The 16655-nt window shown below is 55.9% G+C and overlaps 1 protein-coding gene across 1 annotated transcript in view; it reads left to right on the top strand.

The window, feature by feature from the left end:
* The window catches only part of HMCN2 (hemicentin 2), a 153561-nt gene that overhangs the window by 117564 nt on the left and 19342 nt on the right, over positions 1-16655 (top strand). Inside the window, exons 68-85 of the mRNA XM_057549287.1 lie at positions 188-454; positions 974-1164; positions 1628-1709; positions 1805-1941; positions 2562-2703; positions 2790-2934; positions 3813-3940; positions 4569-4725; positions 5522-5643; positions 6496-6660; positions 7929-8036; positions 8271-8405; positions 8718-8852; positions 9409-9599; positions 10966-11179; positions 12436-12570; positions 13565-13755; positions 15310-15391. Coding sequence (XP_057405270.1) covers positions 188-454; positions 974-1164; positions 1628-1709; positions 1805-1941; positions 2562-2703; positions 2790-2934; positions 3813-3940; positions 4569-4725; positions 5522-5643; positions 6496-6660; positions 7929-8036; positions 8271-8405; positions 8718-8852; positions 9409-9599; positions 10966-11179; positions 12436-12570; positions 13565-13755; positions 15310-15391 — 2727 coding nt within the window. The remainder of the gene's footprint in view (positions 1-187; positions 455-973; positions 1165-1627; positions 1710-1804; positions 1942-2561; positions 2704-2789; positions 2935-3812; positions 3941-4568; positions 4726-5521; positions 5644-6495; positions 6661-7928; positions 8037-8270; positions 8406-8717; positions 8853-9408; positions 9600-10965; positions 11180-12435; positions 12571-13564; positions 13756-15309; positions 15392-16655) is intronic.

The following is a 16655-nucleotide window of genomic DNA, read 5'->3' on the forward strand; positions in this document are numbered from 1 at the left end:
CTGGCCTCGGGGGTTCAGGGAAGGCTTCCTGGAGGAGGTGAGGTCTAAGCTGAGGACTGGAGATGAGAAGGAATAGTCCAGGAGAAGGGCATTCTGGCCAATAGTTACAGTCTGTGCAAAGGTCCAGGGGCGAGGGCCACCTGGCATTGAATAAATTGGCTCGTGCCCACTATTTTGCCCTATGCAGTGCCCCCTGTCCTGGAGCCGGTCGAGTTCCAGAATGACGTGGCGGTGGTCCGTGGCTCCCCGGTGGTCCTCCCCTGTGAAGCCCGGGGCAGCCCCCTGCCCCTCGTGTTGTGGATGAAGGATGGGGAACCCTTTTTGCCCCAGAGCCTGGAACAGGGGCCTGGCCTACAGCTGGAGACAGCGGGAGTTGGCGACTCAGGGACCTACTCCTGCGTGGCCGTGAGCGAGGCAGGGGAAGCGAGGAGGCATTTCCAGCTGACGGTGATGGGTGGGTCACCTGCCCCCAGCGCCAGCTTCTGTGGGCCAGGGACGGGACAGGGACCCTCTGGGGGCGATGGAGGCGGTGAGAGAGGTGAGCACCCTGGAGGCTTGGGGCTTAGGGAACAGGCCTCGCTGACCTGGCTGCAGGGGCTGGGGGCCAGGACGCTTCATTCTCCTGGGGCTGTGCCCCTCTGTCTTGTCCTCGGAACCTTGTAAAGCAGAAACAAAGCCACTGAAATCTTGGGGCTCTAAGTCTCAAGCACAAGATTTTGCAAGTGTTGTGCCCTATTGGAAAGATGCGTTTCCCTTCATACTGTATCCTTGTTGGTTTTTAAGCGCAAATCATTGTCCCAGGCAGATGGGCCCATGGTCTGACGTTTTTAGGACCCTCCAACACAATCACCACCCGCCTGTTTGCAGGCCCATGTGCTGTCGGCATCTGGATGGTGGGGGAGGGGGATGAACCCCAGCTCCTAGTGCTCTGGGCACGGCCCCCATGGCTGACCCAGGGCGGGGTGTCTTGCAGATCCCCCCCACATCGAGGACTCAGGCCAGCCTGCAGAGCTGTTGCTGACCCCCGGCACCCCCTTGGAGCTCCTCTGTGATGCCCGGGGCACCCCCCAACCCAACATCACCTGGCACAAGGATGGGCAGGCCCTGAACAGGCCGAAGGACAGGAAGAGGGCCGGGAGGGTGCTCCGGGTGGAGGGTGTGCAGGTGCTGCTGCCCCGCCTGCTGTGGGATGAAGCTGGGGATGGGAGGGGAGGGACCCAGTGGCACTTGGCAAGGTTTGCCCAAGCTCCACTTTTATTTGGGGTGTGAGGATGTGAAGAGGACCCCCACCCCGGCCCCGGGCCATGCCCTTGGGAGCTCCCAGTCAGGTCAGACCAAAGGCTGATGCAGAAACCAGATAAATCCCTAACCCCACCAGAAAAGAACTGGTACAGTCAAGGGGGACTTCCTGGAGGAGGCAGACTCTGCCCTAGCCCTAAAGCAAGGGTGAGACAGTAATAGGGAAGAAACATCCCAGAGAGGAGAAGGGGTTGGTGGGAAAGGCAGGATGGCTGACTCAGCAGGCCTGAGTCTAAATCCTGGGTCCTCAGCTGTGTAGGAGGGAAATCAGATCAGGAGGTGGGCAGGGCGGGGCCAGAGGTAGCTGCTCACCCTGCTCCATCCCCAGGTGAGTGATGCTGGGCTGTACACTTGCCTGGCCCACAGCCCTGCTGGTGAAATCGAGAAGAGCTTCCGGGTCAGAGTTCAAGGTAGGGGGGTGCCAGAGTGGGGGCAGGAGAGGGAGGCAGGATGGGACCTGCAGGGGTGGGTCCATCTCTCATGTCCTCTCTACCCACCTCACCAGCACCCCCAAATGTCATTGGGCCCCAAGGCCCCCGCTTTGTGGTTGGCCTGGCCCCGGGACAGCTGGTTCTAGAGTGCTCGGTGGAGGCAGACCCAGCACCGGAGATTGAGTGGCACCGTGATGGCATCCTGCTGCAGGTGGGTGCCAGGCTGGGGACCCAGGGGCACCGCCTTCTGTCCCTCTCAGGCCCCAGACCCTGACCAGACTGGATCCCAGGTGCTGAGGGCCTATTCTGTGCTGGCACTTTGCATACCTGCTCTCCTGATGTTTTCCACCCCTGTTACTATTGTCACCCCCATACTGTGGATGGGGACATCGAGGCAAGGCTAAGGTTTGCACCCCAGGGCTTCTGATGCATATCTGTGCTGTACCTTTGAGCTGTGCTTAGTGGCTGTGTGGCCTGGGGCCAGTTACTGAGGTTCTCTGTGCTCACTCCTGAAATGGGGCCAATTTGCTGCTGTGGACCCAAGGATTGTAGATCTGGTGGAAGCTCCAGCTCCTAGTGTGAGCATGAGTGCCCCCTGCAACATGCCCGACAGGCAGAGCTCCAGGGAAGATGCTCTTTCCCTCCCAAAGGAGCCTATTTCCCCAGAAAGTCCTCAGCTGGGCATCAGTTGAGGGGTTGCAGACCGGCCCAGAATGAATGGGGCAGAGGCCACTGTCCGGCCCCGCTGGTTTCTTGGTCCTGGTGCGTGGGGGGCTGGCCTGGCCCAGCCCAGCACTGATGAGGGTCTCTCCACCCTGGGGGTCTCTACAGGCAGATGCCCACACCCAGTTCCCAGAGCAGGGCAGGTTCCTCCAGCTGCAGGCCCTGAGCACGGCCGACAGTGGCAACTACAGCTGCACAGCCCGCAATGCTGCAGGCAGCACCAGCGTGGCCTTCCACGTGGAGGTCCACAGTGAGTGGCCCCACCCCACCCGCCCTGCCCACCCCCCTGAGAGCGACAGGGTCCCAGCACCCGCTCCCTCTGTGCCTCTCCTCCAGCGGTGCCCACCATCCGGCCAGGACCACCTGCAGTGAACGCCTCCGTGAACCAGACGGCTCTGCTGCCCTGCAAGGCCGACGGTGCCCCCCCGCCCCTTGTGAACTGGCGGAAGGACGGCATCCCTCTGGATCCTGAGAGCCCCAGGTGGGAGCTGGTAGGGGAGGGCATCAGGGAGGGGCTCAGGTACCTCTTTACAGGTTGTAAACAGAGGCCCACCTGGGCAGTTGGAGCAGAAAGGACATGGGTCTTCTCAGAACCCAAGGACATACGTGCCCATTCCTTAAGGGTGTGAGAACCCCTGGTGGCTGTCTGTCTGTCTGACTAGTTTTGACTCTTGGTTGCTAATCTCTGTTTCTGTGGGGGGGGGGGCTTCATGCCTCTCTCCCTCTCAGACCAATTTTCTACACCTTCTTTCTCTAAGAACATGGGAACATGGCAGAACGGCTCCCTCCACACACCTCCCTCCTGCCCCCCCACCCCCGGCCAAGTTATAGCTGCTCTGTTCACACAACATGCAGACCCCAGTGAGCTTGTCTGTGAATCCCGGTTCCAAATTCCCAGGGCAGAGAATTTCATTGGCTCAGACTGCATGATGTGTTCATCCCCCGTCCAACCAGCTGTGGCCAGGGGCGGGGTCACACAGTACAGACATGGCCCCTGGGAAAGGGCAGTTTTCCGACCTTATCGAGGGGCTGTTCTCAGAAAGGGTTGGGATACCACTGCCCTCTGGCTCTTGGGGGGAGGCTGGGCCCAGGTGGGAGCACGGGAGGCCCGAAGCAGCCCCTCTCACCCTTTCTGATGCTGGGTTGTGGTGCAGGTTGCTGCCCAAGGCTGTGGCCCCACGCCCCACCCCCCCACCGACCTTGGCCTCACAGATGCAGGACTCCTGAGTTAGCATACTCTTGCTCCGAAAGCCAGAGACCAAGGGGAGGGTCTTGCTGGAGACACCACCAGGGGTCCAGCTCCTCCGTAGGGACTTGCTGGTCTGCCGGTATCCATGGCAACCCCTCCCTGTGTTCCAGGTTTCAGGTTCTGCCTGAGGGTTCCCTGAGGATCCAGCCAGTCCTCGCCCAGGATGCCGGCCACTACCTCTGCCTGGCGTCCAACCCTGCAGGTTCCGATCGTCAGGGCCGTGACCTCCGGGTCTTCGGTAGGTAGAGGAGGGAAGGTGTGTTTTTTTGCCTTCAGCATCCACCCCCTTGTCTGGGCCGGGTCCTGCTTAGTTTCTGGGTCATCTTAGCCGTCAGGAGCCAAGAACAACGATCTCCAAATGTTTTTGACCATGAATCCTATTAATAAAAAGTTTTGAGCATGTACACTCAAAGATGCATGTTTATCTTTATGCATACATTATACACACTTACTACTATACTATTATATTCAATGACAAAACATGCACAAGCTGTAAAACACTCATAATCACTGAGCCAGGTGCTCTAATCTGCTCTTCAATCCCATTGATCACCTGGGTGGAGGCTGTGCTGCTGGGCCCTAGCCTCGGGTGGGGCCGCTGGGGAGTTGCGCCCTGGAGGCCCCATTCAAGGAGATGTAGTTACGGGGATGCCAGCCTCAGGGGTGGTGGTCAAAGGCCCCATCGCCCCAGCTTTGGGAGCCCGTTGGAAGATCCGCTCGGGGAGTTTGTCCTGCCTCCTCGCCCCTGCTTCCTCGGGGATGGGCTGAAGGTGGTCGGAGTATCTCCTGCTCCTGGGCTTCCCCTTAGAGACCCCTGCCCTGCCCCCATCCCGCAGCCCGTCTCCTGATCACTGTTCTCTCCCCAGAGCCTCCAGCCATCACCCCCGGCCCCTCCAACCTGACCCTGACTGCTGACACCGCCGCCTCACTGCCCTGTGAGGCCAGAGGCTCACCCAAGCCCCGCGTGGTCTGGTGGAAGGACGGACAGAAGCTAGACTTCCGCCTGCAGCAGGGAACCTACCGGTACTGAGCTGGTCCTTCTGGGAACGTCATGAGATGCCCGGGGTGGGGAAGGGCGTGCCCGTCTCAGAGAAGGGGAGCCGGGCCAGAACCGAGGCAGGGGCACGCTCGGGTCTCACCAAAGCCAGCACCAGAACTTGTGTCCTGACTTCAAGGGGCCAGGAGGGTCTTTACACTAAGATACCTGGTCAGAGGTGGGGACATTTGGGACATACAGCCAAATGGAAAATGTATGGCCTTTGCAAGCACTTTAGTCACTATTGAAGAACCCACGTAGAAGCCCAAGTTCATGCCGGTTGAGCCTGGACCCATGGCTCCTGCAGGAGCCTCGGTCTCCGCGTTTCTCAAATGCAGCTGATCCTGAAATGATCCCTGGGAGTATTAAGGGGTCAGTTCACCAATTAATTCACCAAATATTTGTTGTGTTAGGCGCCAGATCATCGTTGAGCTTTGTGACTAAGCAGGTGTTCAGTGAACGCAAGCAGTTCTGATCAGGGCTTTGGATATGGTTACTGTTACAGAAGTTATCATAGGTGGTGACTGTAGAAAATTTTTAGGATTATGGAGAAACCCAGAGGCAAACATTAAAATTGCCCACAAACGGCAGGTAGATCTTGGGAGGTAGAAAATTCTAGGAGAAACTTCTAGAGTCGAGGCTGGGGGCCGGTTACAGGAAGGGAAAATAGTCATGAAACACATCCCTCGCCTCCAAATTCCCCGGGTAGGGAGGCCACGGCTGGCTGGTTTCAGGTCAGCCCGGCCAGTCACTTAGCAGACAACCGTCCGTCTGTCTGTCCAGGCTCCTGCCCTCCAACGCCTTGCTCCTCACAGCCCCCAGCCCCCAGGATTCAGCCCAGTTTGAGTGTGTGGCAAGCAATGAAGTGGGCGAGGCCCACAGGCTCTACTGGGTGACGGTTCACGGTGAGTTCACGGTCAGGAGTGACTGTTCACAGCGAGGGCAGATGAGGAAGCCGGGATGGGGACAGTGCCTCCCTCTCCTGGGCGCTCTCTCTGCCTCCAGGGACCTGCACGGGTTCCCTCTGAGCCTTTCTGTGCTTCCCGGGTCACCGCCTCCAGGAAGCCCTCTCTGATCCTGCCCTCCCACACTGACATAACCCAACTCCAGCACAGTTCCTGGCCTGTGGGAGCTCGTAGGCAAGGCCTCTCCCCAGTCCAGAATGTTCTGAACCCAAATCTGACCTTGTCATCACCCCAGTTAAAATCCCTCCCACCATGGCTGCCCACTGCCCTCAGGATAGAATGCATGGTGTCACCTGGGCCCAGAAGGTCAGCCCTGCTGACCCCCCAGGTTCAGGTCACCCCATGGCCTGCCTCACTCTGGGTTGCATTCATGCCTCTCAGCTTTTTGTTCCTTACCCCAGGGCCTTTGCATATGCTGTTCCCTCTGCTGAACACTTCTCCCTTCACCCAGGCAATATCTGCTCTTCCTTCAGATCTCAGGTTAAATGCCGCATGCCCCAGAGTCCTTCTCTGGCCTCCCTCACTCTCTGCCCCCACGAAGCTCCCTTGTGTTGTGAAGCGCTCCCTGAGATACCTGGCTGGTATCTATAGAAAGCAGTTCATAACTATCCCACACGCCCAGCAAAACACATCTGAGTGAGGAAATGTGACTGCTGCACCTCCCTCCCTGGAGCTTCGTCACTGATGTCACCTTGTGTCTTAGTGTGTTTATCCTTCTCGTCCACCTGGCCCCATGGCTGCGTGTTCCCCAGGGGACCTCAGCAGGGCCTCAAGCCTTGACTTGCGTTTCAGTGCCTCCCACCATTGCCGACGACCAGACAGACTTCACCGTGACCATGAGGGCGCCCGTGGTCCTCACGTGCCACAGCACAGGGGTGCCAGCCCCAGCTGTGTCCTGGAGCAAAGCAGGCACCCAGCTGGGGTTGCGGGGGAACGGCTACCGTGTGTCACCTTCGGGTAAGTAAGGGTGAGCCACGTGGACCTGCTGCTGAGGGGACACTAAGGGCCATTGGGCAGAGGCTGTGAAAGCAGCCCGCTGGGGCCTGGTGGCTGAGAAGATGGAAAGTCCTGGCCTGGCTCTGCCATTCCCTCACTGTGTGACCTGGGAGAACCCCCTCGCCCCCGCCCTGGCCTCAGTATCCCCATCCACGCACTAGAGTATTGATATCCATCAGTCAGTCCCTGATGCTAGTTGGTAAATTGGTGCTCCTTATGGCAGAATGAGAAAAATAATAGCTACATGAGAGTTTTCATAAAGCTAGTTTTAGCTCATTAGAAGGATTGTCCTTTATTCTGAAATAATGCTTTTCTTAATAATTTGGTGTTGAAAGTGCCTTTCTTTTATGAAATTAAGGTGATAGTACATGGTAATTTTTTAAGTGTCTTTGCTTATTAAAATAAAAAGCTGGCAACTTTATGGGGATTCTCTAAATTAAATGTATTTTTTAGTTGGTTGGTTAGTGAAATCCTAAAGTCTGTGAACCACTGGCCGGATCTGTGGTTTTCAAACTCTTCCAAAGCAATAGAACACTTCCTTCTGACAAGTGGTTATGGGGAAGCCCAACACGTGAGAGAAGCTAGGTTCTGGTTCCATTTGGGGCTGGGATGGGGGCTGTGGGGTGGTCCAGAGTCAGGTGGGCCTCGCTCCCTTTGCCCCCTCAGCAGGCCCTTAGGGGTCCACAGGGGATGGTTTAGAAACCACCTTACCTGACTGTTGCAGCCTGTGGTCTGGGAAGGTTAAAATGGTATTCCTTGAGCAGCCAAGGCTGAGGGAGAGAGGGCAAAGGGAGGACAGAGGAGGCAGCAATCCGGGGAGGCTTCCTGGAAGAGGCAAGTTTTGCGCAGAGTGCAGCAAGGATAGCAGGGTGAGGGCCCGTGGAACCAGGCGCGGGCGGTCCAGGGATTCCAGGCCGGGTAGTGGCAGATCCCGGCACATCACAGCCAGAAGGGTCTAGAGATCATCCTGTCTGATTCCTCATTGTACACCTGGCCCAGAGACTAGAAGTACCAGAGAGTAGAAGAGACTTGCCTATGGTAATGGCCTGAGCAGGGAGCAGAGGCAGGCCCAGGTTCCCCCGTGCTGCTTACAAATGGGCAGGGAGGCAGATTGAGTGGCCTGTAACAGAGACACCAGGGTTGGGTGTTTAAGAGCCCTGCCAGCTCTACCCCTGGGACATCTGTCCCAGGCCCCCTCACCCCTCTCTGTGCCCTATTCCCGCCTACAGGTGCCCTGGAGATCGGGCAGGCCCTCCCCATCCATGCCAGCCGATACACCTGCACGGCCCGCAGCTCCGCGGGCGTGGCCCACAAGCACGTGGTCCTCACCGTGCAAGGTAAGCATCCCCCAGGCCAGACATCCGTGGCTCTTGGGGCAGGGAAGCCGGTGGAGGGCCAGAGGATTCTTCGGGAGAAAAGAAATAGCCCGCCCGTGTCCTCCTTTCCGACGTTTCCGGAACCCCTTGTTCCCTTTAGCAGCCTCTCTCTCCGGTGCTCAGACGGCCCCTGGTTGGAGAGGCCTGGGTGTTAACGGTGTCCCCAGGGACCTCTGCAGCCCCGTTCCTTTGCAGCCTCCCCCGTGGTAAAGCCACTACCCAGTGTGGTCCGGGCGGTGGCGGAGGAGGAGGTGCTACTGCCCTGCGAGGCCTCGGGCATCCCCCGGCCGAGCATCCGCTGGCAGAAGGAGGGGCTCAGCGTGCCTGCAGGTGAGTCTCCTTGGCAGCCAGCGTGGGTGGGAGGAAGACAGTACGAACCTGCGGTCCTCCTTCCTGCCCCCGCTTCACCTCCCGCCCTCCCGTCTCCCCTCACCACCCCAGGGCCCTTGGTTCTGCCTGAGCACTCGGTGGCTGGGTTGGGAGGTTGGGTCCGGCTTCCGTGCTCGCTCTGCCCCCTCGTCACCCTGTGGCACAGCTGGTCACTTGTCTGGTCAGACAGAACAGCCCAAGCAGCCTTCCTGCCCTCCTCGGGGGTCCTGTTGCCCCAGCGACCGGCCCCCAATTCCTTCCCGCCAAATCCAGGGGTGAGTACCCAGGTCCTAACCAGTGGACAGCTGCGGATTATCCACGTCAGCCCAGAGGATGCCGGGAACTATTTCTGCATCGCCCAGAACAGCGCAGGCAGTGCCCTGGGGAAGACTCGGCTGGTGGTGCAAGGTGGGCCCCGGGGGTGTGCGTGGGGCTGAAGTGGACCCCAGTGAGCTAGGGGCTTTGAGGCTCCTGAGAGCCCCTCCCTTCTCTGCCCAGCCTTGGTCCCTGGCGGGGCATGTCCCCGCGTCCACCCCTACCCCAGCACAGCTTGTGGTTCTAGAAGAAATTCAAGAAAAAAATGGCTCCCATTTTGCACCCAAGGTCTGGCTTCAGACAGTAACTCCAGAGTCCCCTCTGCCTCCTCTGGCCCCTCTTGGGAAACTAGTCTGGTCATTCTTCGTTCATTTTGGCTTTCCAGTAGCAATAGCCATTTCTGTCCCTTTAGTCACTGTGTGTGCATGTGGGTGAATGGGTCACTCTGTCACAGCTTCACCAAACTCGAGAGAGTCCCCAGATTATCCAGACCACGGGGCCTATGACCAGGGGCCGGTGGGGGCAGCAGACAGGGGTGGAGGAAGGGGCTGAGGATGTGTCTAGTGCCAAGGGCACTGGGGCAGGGATGGCCCACCCCAGCCTACCCCAGCCCAGCCCCATCACCGAGAGGACCTCCCTCTCCCCACAGTCCCGCCTGTGATCGAGACTGGCCTTCCCGACCTGTCTGCCACCGAAGGCTCCCACGCCCTCTTGCCCTGTACGGCCAGCGGCAGTCCTGAGCCCGACATCACCTGGGAAAAGGACGGCCAGCCTGTGTCTGGAGCTGAGGGGAAGTTCACCATCCAGCCTTCCGGGGAGCTGCTGGTGAAGAACTCAGAGGTGAGGGCCTGGCCCCAGGGAGCAGAGGGCAATAATAACAGCAGGAGCAGCAAACACCTGCTGAGCACCCCACTGTGTGTCATGCTCTGTGCTGAATGCTTTGCAGTTTCTTAATCCTGGAACCTGGGGAAGTAGGTGTTTTCACCCTAGCTACAGATGAGGAAACCGAGGTTCAGAGTGTACCCAGGTTTTGAAGACATGCTATTGCCAAGAGGCAGAACCAAGATTTGAATCAGGACCTCTATGGCTCGTCCCTGGGGGAGGGAAGGAGCCCTGGAAGAGAGGGAGGGGGGAGCGTGGCGATGACTTTGTGTCCCCAAACTGCCCCAAATGTTCTCAACCTGAGCTACAGGCGTGGGTGGGACCCCGGCTCCCTTCCCCCGTCAGTACTCATCATGTTCTGTACAAAAGAAGTCGCTGTCCAGATGGATGGGTGGGCACATCTCGAGGGGGCCATGGGGTGGGGATCCTGCCACACAGGGAGCCAGATGTGCAGGGGTGAGCGCACCAGCCCTGCTGGGATGCACCACAGAACTTCTCCTCTCGGAGAAGGCACCGAAAGCAGGACCCGCCTCAGGGATGATGGATGAGGTGAGCACAGGTGAGCGGAGTGCAGGTTCCGTTCTGAGCACATAGGAGGTGCTTAGTAAATGGTGACTGTTACAAACGTGTGGTCAGGCTTAGATTATGAAGGCTGAAAATTCAATTAACAATCAAATTAAGAAGGAAAAAAAGGGAATTTTTTTGGAGCCAAACTGAGGATTATAACCGGGGAGACCTGTTAGAAGTAAAGGCACGGTCACATACATTTTCAAGACAAAGAATCATACATCAGAATGACATACTCGTATTTTACATAAAGTTCACCAAAGACACATAGTCCGGGTAAGCAGGTACAAAGTGAACAGCGAGTCACCATCACCCCTTACAGAGCTGGGAAAGAACGCTATTCTTTTAAGAAGTTACATTGCTAGCATCAGAGGAAAGGAAAAAAAAAAAGATCTTTACAGCTGAGCAGGCACACCCACCCTTGAGGAGCTCTGGTTAATGTGTAATGCAGATACACACTGCACATTAGGGATGGAAGGAGGAGGCCCCAAAAGACAGAGAATTTTATGTTTAATTTTTCTTGTCCTGCCTTAAAATATAAATTGTATTTCATCAGAGCGCATAGCCATATGAAGGCTGCAGGGAGGTGCAGTGGTGAAGCCGAGCTGTTTGCTAGCTGTGTGACCTTGGGCAAGTCACTTTGCCTCTCTGGGCTGGATGGTCCATGGGAGCCTGCTAGGGAGCAGGTCCCTGGGGGCATTCTGGCCCATGTTGGGGTGGGGGCAGTTCTCAGGCTGACCCCTCCCTTTGCCCACAGAGCCAGGACGCTGGCACCTACACCTGCACTGCCGAGAATGCCGTGGGCCGTGCCCGCCGCCGCGTGCACCTCGCCATCTTGGCACCGCCTGTCTTCACCACCCTGCCTGGGGACCACAGCCTGAACCTTGGGGACAGGCTGTGGCTTCGCTGTGTGGCCCGGGGCAGCCCTACACCCCGAATAGGCTGGACTGTCAACAACCAGCCAGTCACAGGTCTGGGCCTGCTGGGGGCGGATGGGACAGGGACCCAGGACCCTGGGAGGTTGAAGAGGATGGGCGGGGGGGTGACCCAACCTGGTGAAGAGGAAGAGGGTACCAGTCAGCCTGTGGGTTCTGGGTCTCCAGACTTGGCCCTGCGTTGGGGCACAGGGCAAACACACATGTGGCCCTATGTGACCAGTCACATGTCAGACCCAGCAAGAAGCCACCTGTGAAAAAGACTCAACCCTGGAGACCTCAGGGCCAGGAGAGGGGCCTGTGCTCCAGCCCAGCGCTGCTGCTCCCACTGTGGGCCCCTCAACAAACTCCATTCATGGGGGGCTCTTTCCTCTCACCTGGGTCCCCAGTGATGTTTAGGGAGGTCCAAGGCCTGCGCAGGCCCTGTGGTGTATATAGTAGGTACTCAATAAATGTCTGCCGAATGGATGAATTGCTAAGTCTCCTCCACTGCAAAGTGATATTTTCATACCCTCCTATACCCAAGTCCAGGTGCTGGGAAACGTGTGAGGCTCACCTTTGCACACCTGTGCAGAAGGCTTTGCCTCAACCTCACTGCTTCCTGGGCGGAGAGATCAGGAGAGAGATTCAGCCTCTCTGAGCCCAGCTCTTTGTCTTGAAATAGAGATAACAGGCGTCCTGAGGGCGGAATGATTTAATGCAGGAGGCTCGCTTGGCAGGGCCTCGCCCAGAGTAAATGCCGAATCCGTGTAGCACTTGTCCTTATTCCTGGTGTAGGGGCAGTGTCTAAGGATTACAGGGAAAACAAAGGCTGTTAATAGCATCCATCTAGGGACTTCCCTGGAGGTCCAGTGGTTAAGACTCTGCGCTTCCACTGCAGGGGGCACGGGTTCGATTCCTGGTCAGGGAAATAAGATCCCACGTGCGGTGTGGTACAGCCCCCCCAAAAAAATTAATTAAAAAAATAGCATCCATCTATATGTAACTCATGACAATATCTCTATAAGTGGCACATGTTAATAGGCCCCTGAAGACCTACCCTTGGCCACTCATCATACTCGCGGTGTGGACTTGAAAATGAGAAAAGGCAGGTCTTCAACCTCATCTTCATCATCCGATCCTGTGCCTGCCACGATCGGATCCCACTTGCTTAGGCTTCCAGCAGGGAGGGGACACTTTGTGCCTTTATGAAGCACCTGCTGGATACCGAGGCCTGAGTTAAGTGTTCAGGGCAGGAGGTCCCTGGCACCCTGAACTCAGAGCCCCCTGGGGCGTCTCTTTCTCTGCCACAGAGGGGGTGTCCGAGCAGGACGGGGGCAGCACACTGCAGCGGATGGCAGTCACCAGAGAGGACAGCGGGACCTACATCTGCTGGGCCAAGAACAGAGTGGGCCGAGTGCAGGCGGTCAGCTTCGTCCACGTGAAGGGTAGGGAGTGACCACGTGGTCTTTCTCCAGACCTCTGCTGACCCAACCTAGTGGTTTTTCTAAGAAACTGGCCTCCTGATCTCTGAACTAGTACCTCTCCACCCTGGCTGGGCATTAGGATCTCCTGGGGGACTTTATAAAATACCGAGGCCCAGGTTCTACCCCCGACTCAGTAAAGGTGAGGCCTCGACATCAGTATTTTTTACCCTCCCCAGATGACCGGCTGTAGGCAGAACTGAGATCTGACTCATCAGCCTGAAGCATTACCCTCAGCTGAATGGTGTCAATGTGGGAGGGGGATGGGGGCCAAGGTACCCTGGCAAATGATGCGTGAATCTCACCAGCCTGCCGGTTGCTCCCCACAGCCCTGCACAGTAACCCTCATGGCACTGTGACTTGTATGTCCAACTTCAAGATGGGAGGGTGGGGCTCGATGGAGGGGAATGAGCTGCCCAAGGCACCAGGATTCAACTGTACTGTTGGTAGATTCAACCTCAGGGAACTGGCAAGGATGAAAACCAGCACAGGGCATCCAAGAGTGGTTTAAGAGTTGCATGAAATGAGAATCAGGGACGTCTTAGTGTTGCTATGTCCAACAGAGGTGTCCTAATGATTGTGTAGTCCTTGTTTTCCAAAGTACCCTGCCGCTGGGCTAATCCATCTCTGAGCGTGAGTGTATGACACTTATACACTTTCTCCCCTCCTGTGCCTGTCTCAGGCATCACTAATCAATCATAGCACTATTCCCACTCAACTTCAAATCCTTCTCAGCACAGTGTTCCTGGCAGCCACTGCCAGTCTAGTTCACTTGACCTGAGACACGGAAGCTGTATGCCATCCCAGATGTATTGACTCTACACAGCCGCGCTGAGCCAGCAGGAGCCTCCATAGGTTCCTGGGGTCTGTCTGGCAGGCTTTTGGGGATGGATTTATGGGAATTTTAGCCTGAAGGAAACCTCCTTTCTCACTCCTTGCCCACTGTCACCTTGTGCAGAGGCTCCTGTCCTACAAGGGGAGGCTTTTTCCTACCTGGTGGAACCCGTTGGGGGCAGCGTCCGGCTGGACTGTGTGGTCTGTGGAGACCCAGCACCCAGCATCCACTGGATCAAAGATGGCCTTCTGCTGCAGGGCAGCCGGTTCCGGCACTGGCTGCAGAATGGCTCGTTGACCATCCGTAGGACCGAGGCAAGGCGGGGCCTGGGCTGGGGCCACCTGGGGCAACCCTCCACTTTGTCTGATTATCCAAGACGGTTCTTTAGGTTGGCACCACACTCTACAGTCTACAAAATACTTTCCTGCCTGTACCCAGAGATTCTCGCCTGACTAGCTAGGGTGACCTCCAGCCAGTGGCTTAACTTCTCTGTGCCTCAATTACCTCATCCATTCAATGGGGCTAATAATTGTTCTACCTCATAGATTTATAGCGAGGAATCAGTGAGATGACCCACACCAGGTAGTTAAGAGTGACTGGTCCCTCAGTAATGCCGATGTATGTTACTAATAACAACCCCATGGAGCAGAGTAAGCGGATAAGAGTGCCTCATTTTACAGATGAAGACACTGAGGGTCAGAGAGGCCCACAGCCAGTAAACACCCGAGGCAGGACCCCAGCCCAGGTCTCCTGATTCCTACTCCACGCCATTTCCAAAGCCTTGAGCTCGGGGGCAGACCCTGCTTACCTTCCCTTCTGTGTCCCAAGTCCCAGTGGTCCTGCAGAATTCCACAGTTCGATGATGTCAAGGACTCATCTTAGGGGTCCTTGATCTTGCCCATCTGGGAGCCTGTCTCAGACTGGTAAAGGCAGCAGCAGCAGCAGCAGCAGTAAGGGTTGCCACGACCTGAGTATTTGCTGTGGACCAGGCACCGTGCCTCGCATTTAGGGAGCATGATTTCATTTGATGCTTACAACAATCTTATTGGTTATTATCCCCATTTTAGAGATGGGGAAACTGAGGCTCCAGAGACATGGTGAACAGTGGAGCCCGGATTCGGTCCCATCTTGGACTGATGCCCAAATCTATACTCTTAATTGCATGCCGTGCTGCCCACTGACAGTCCCTTGGGAGTGGCCTCCGGGATGTTATCTTCTGGGCGTGGACAGTGGCCTCAGGCTGCCCCAGCTCCATCTCATGGTGGTGCTGCCACTCGGAAGCGAATCTGAGCCAGCATTCTTCCTGAGTTGCATCACTGCCATGGTCGTGGATATCCTGGGAAGAAACTTCCCTATCACCAAGGCCAGGAAGTGGTGCAAACCCTCCCCCTCTGGAAGACTCGCAGTGCGCACTCGCACAATAAAAGCCCCCGGGAGCCTGCAGTGCTGAAACCTGTTCTTGTCTAACTCAGTGTTTCCCAAACTTCCTCAAACACAAAACCCGTTTTTTAAGGAATTCCTAATAATGTGCCGTGGAGTCAGAATACTTTAACGTGCACAATTTGGAAGAGGTGGATCTAAATCATGCTTCTGCAACATATAGCTCCCCTTAGAGCAATGAGTTGTCACCACCCCAAGTTCCAGGGGTGAAGGGGGCTGGATTCTCTTTGGATTCTCTTGACAAGCAGCCATGGAAGCCCCTCTGGTGGAATCTGCGGGCCCCTGGCTGGTTGATGCTCTAAGCTCCTCCTGGTTAGATGGGTCTTGCTCCAGGTGCCCCTGTCTGTGCCCAGCTGTCCCCAGATGCTCCCCGCCCCCTCGTTCTCCTCTCCTGAACGCCACGCCCCCGATCCCGTGCCCACCCACAGAAGGACGACGCGGGACAATACCAGTGCCTGGCGGAGAATGAGCTGGGCGCGGTGGAGAAAGTGGTGGTCCTCGTGCTGCAGAGTGAGTCTCAGCCCCACCTTCCCTGGGCCCTGGGTGGGGACCAGGTGAGGTGGGCACCCAGTGAGGTGGGCACCCAGGGGGCAGCTGTGCTGAGGCTGTGGGTGCCGCCGCCTGGGCTGTCTGATGGGAAAGGAGGGCCATTCTGAATATTTATTCAGAATACACAGTTGAAGTCCCATGAACTGTCTCCCCAGTGTGGAATGGGAATTAGGGGCTGGTGAGTACTGGGGACCCAACAGCCAGGCCTGGGGGACCTGTTTATTCAGAACTCAAAACTGTCATTGAGATCATAGTGACAGCTCCTGTGTTTGCCAAGCAGGTTATAGCTAACAAAGCACTATGTGAGCCTCAAAGTAACCCTGTGAAATAGTCTAAATAGGGATTTAAAAAAAAATTTTATTGGAGTATCATTGATTTACAATGTTGTTAGTTTCTGCTGTACAGCAAAGTGAATCAGTTATATATATATATATCCACTCTTTTTTAGATTCTTTGCCCATATAGGTCATTACAGAGTATTGAGTTCCCTGTGCTATACAGTAGGTCCTTATTAGTTATCTATTTTATATATAGTAGTGTGTATATGTCAGTCCCAGTCTCCCAATTTATCCCTCCCCCGCCAGAATGAAATAATGCCATTTGCAGCAACATGGATGAACCTAGAGATTGTCATACTGAGTGCAGTAAGTTAGACAGAGAAAGACAAATATCATATGATATCGCTTATATGTGGTATCTAAAAAAAAATGATACAAATGAACTTATTTACAACACAGGAATAAATAAGGATTTTTAATGAAACTTTTCATTGAAGATTAACACACAAGGAGGAGGGCACATGTCACAAGAGTACAGCTCAATGAATTTTCATAACATGAACCCACCCAGGTAACCTGCACCCAGATCCAAAAATAGAGCAGTAACAGTTCCCAGACCCGCCCCCCCCATCATGCCCCCTTCCAGTCTCTACCCCCTCTCGAGGGAATCACCGTCCAGAATTTTGCCTTTTCAAAAAATAGCTTTATTGAGACATAATGTACATACCATAAAATTCACGGATTTGTATTATTCACCCTTAAAAAAGAAGGAAACTCTGTCACATGCTACAACATGGATGAACCTTGAGGACGTTATGTTAAGTGAAATTAGCCAGTCACAAAAAGACAAATACTGTATAATTCTAATTGTATGAGGTCCCTAGAGTGGTCGAATTCTCAGAGACGGGCAGCAGAATGCTGGTTGCCAGGGGCTGGGGGAAGGGGAA

The sequence above is a fragment of the Balaenoptera acutorostrata genome, chromosome 6 (assembly GCF_949987535.1).
Source record: "Balaenoptera acutorostrata chromosome 6, mBalAcu1.1, whole genome shotgun sequence".
NCBI lineage: Eukaryota > Metazoa > Chordata > Mammalia > Artiodactyla > Balaenopteridae > Balaenoptera > Balaenoptera acutorostrata.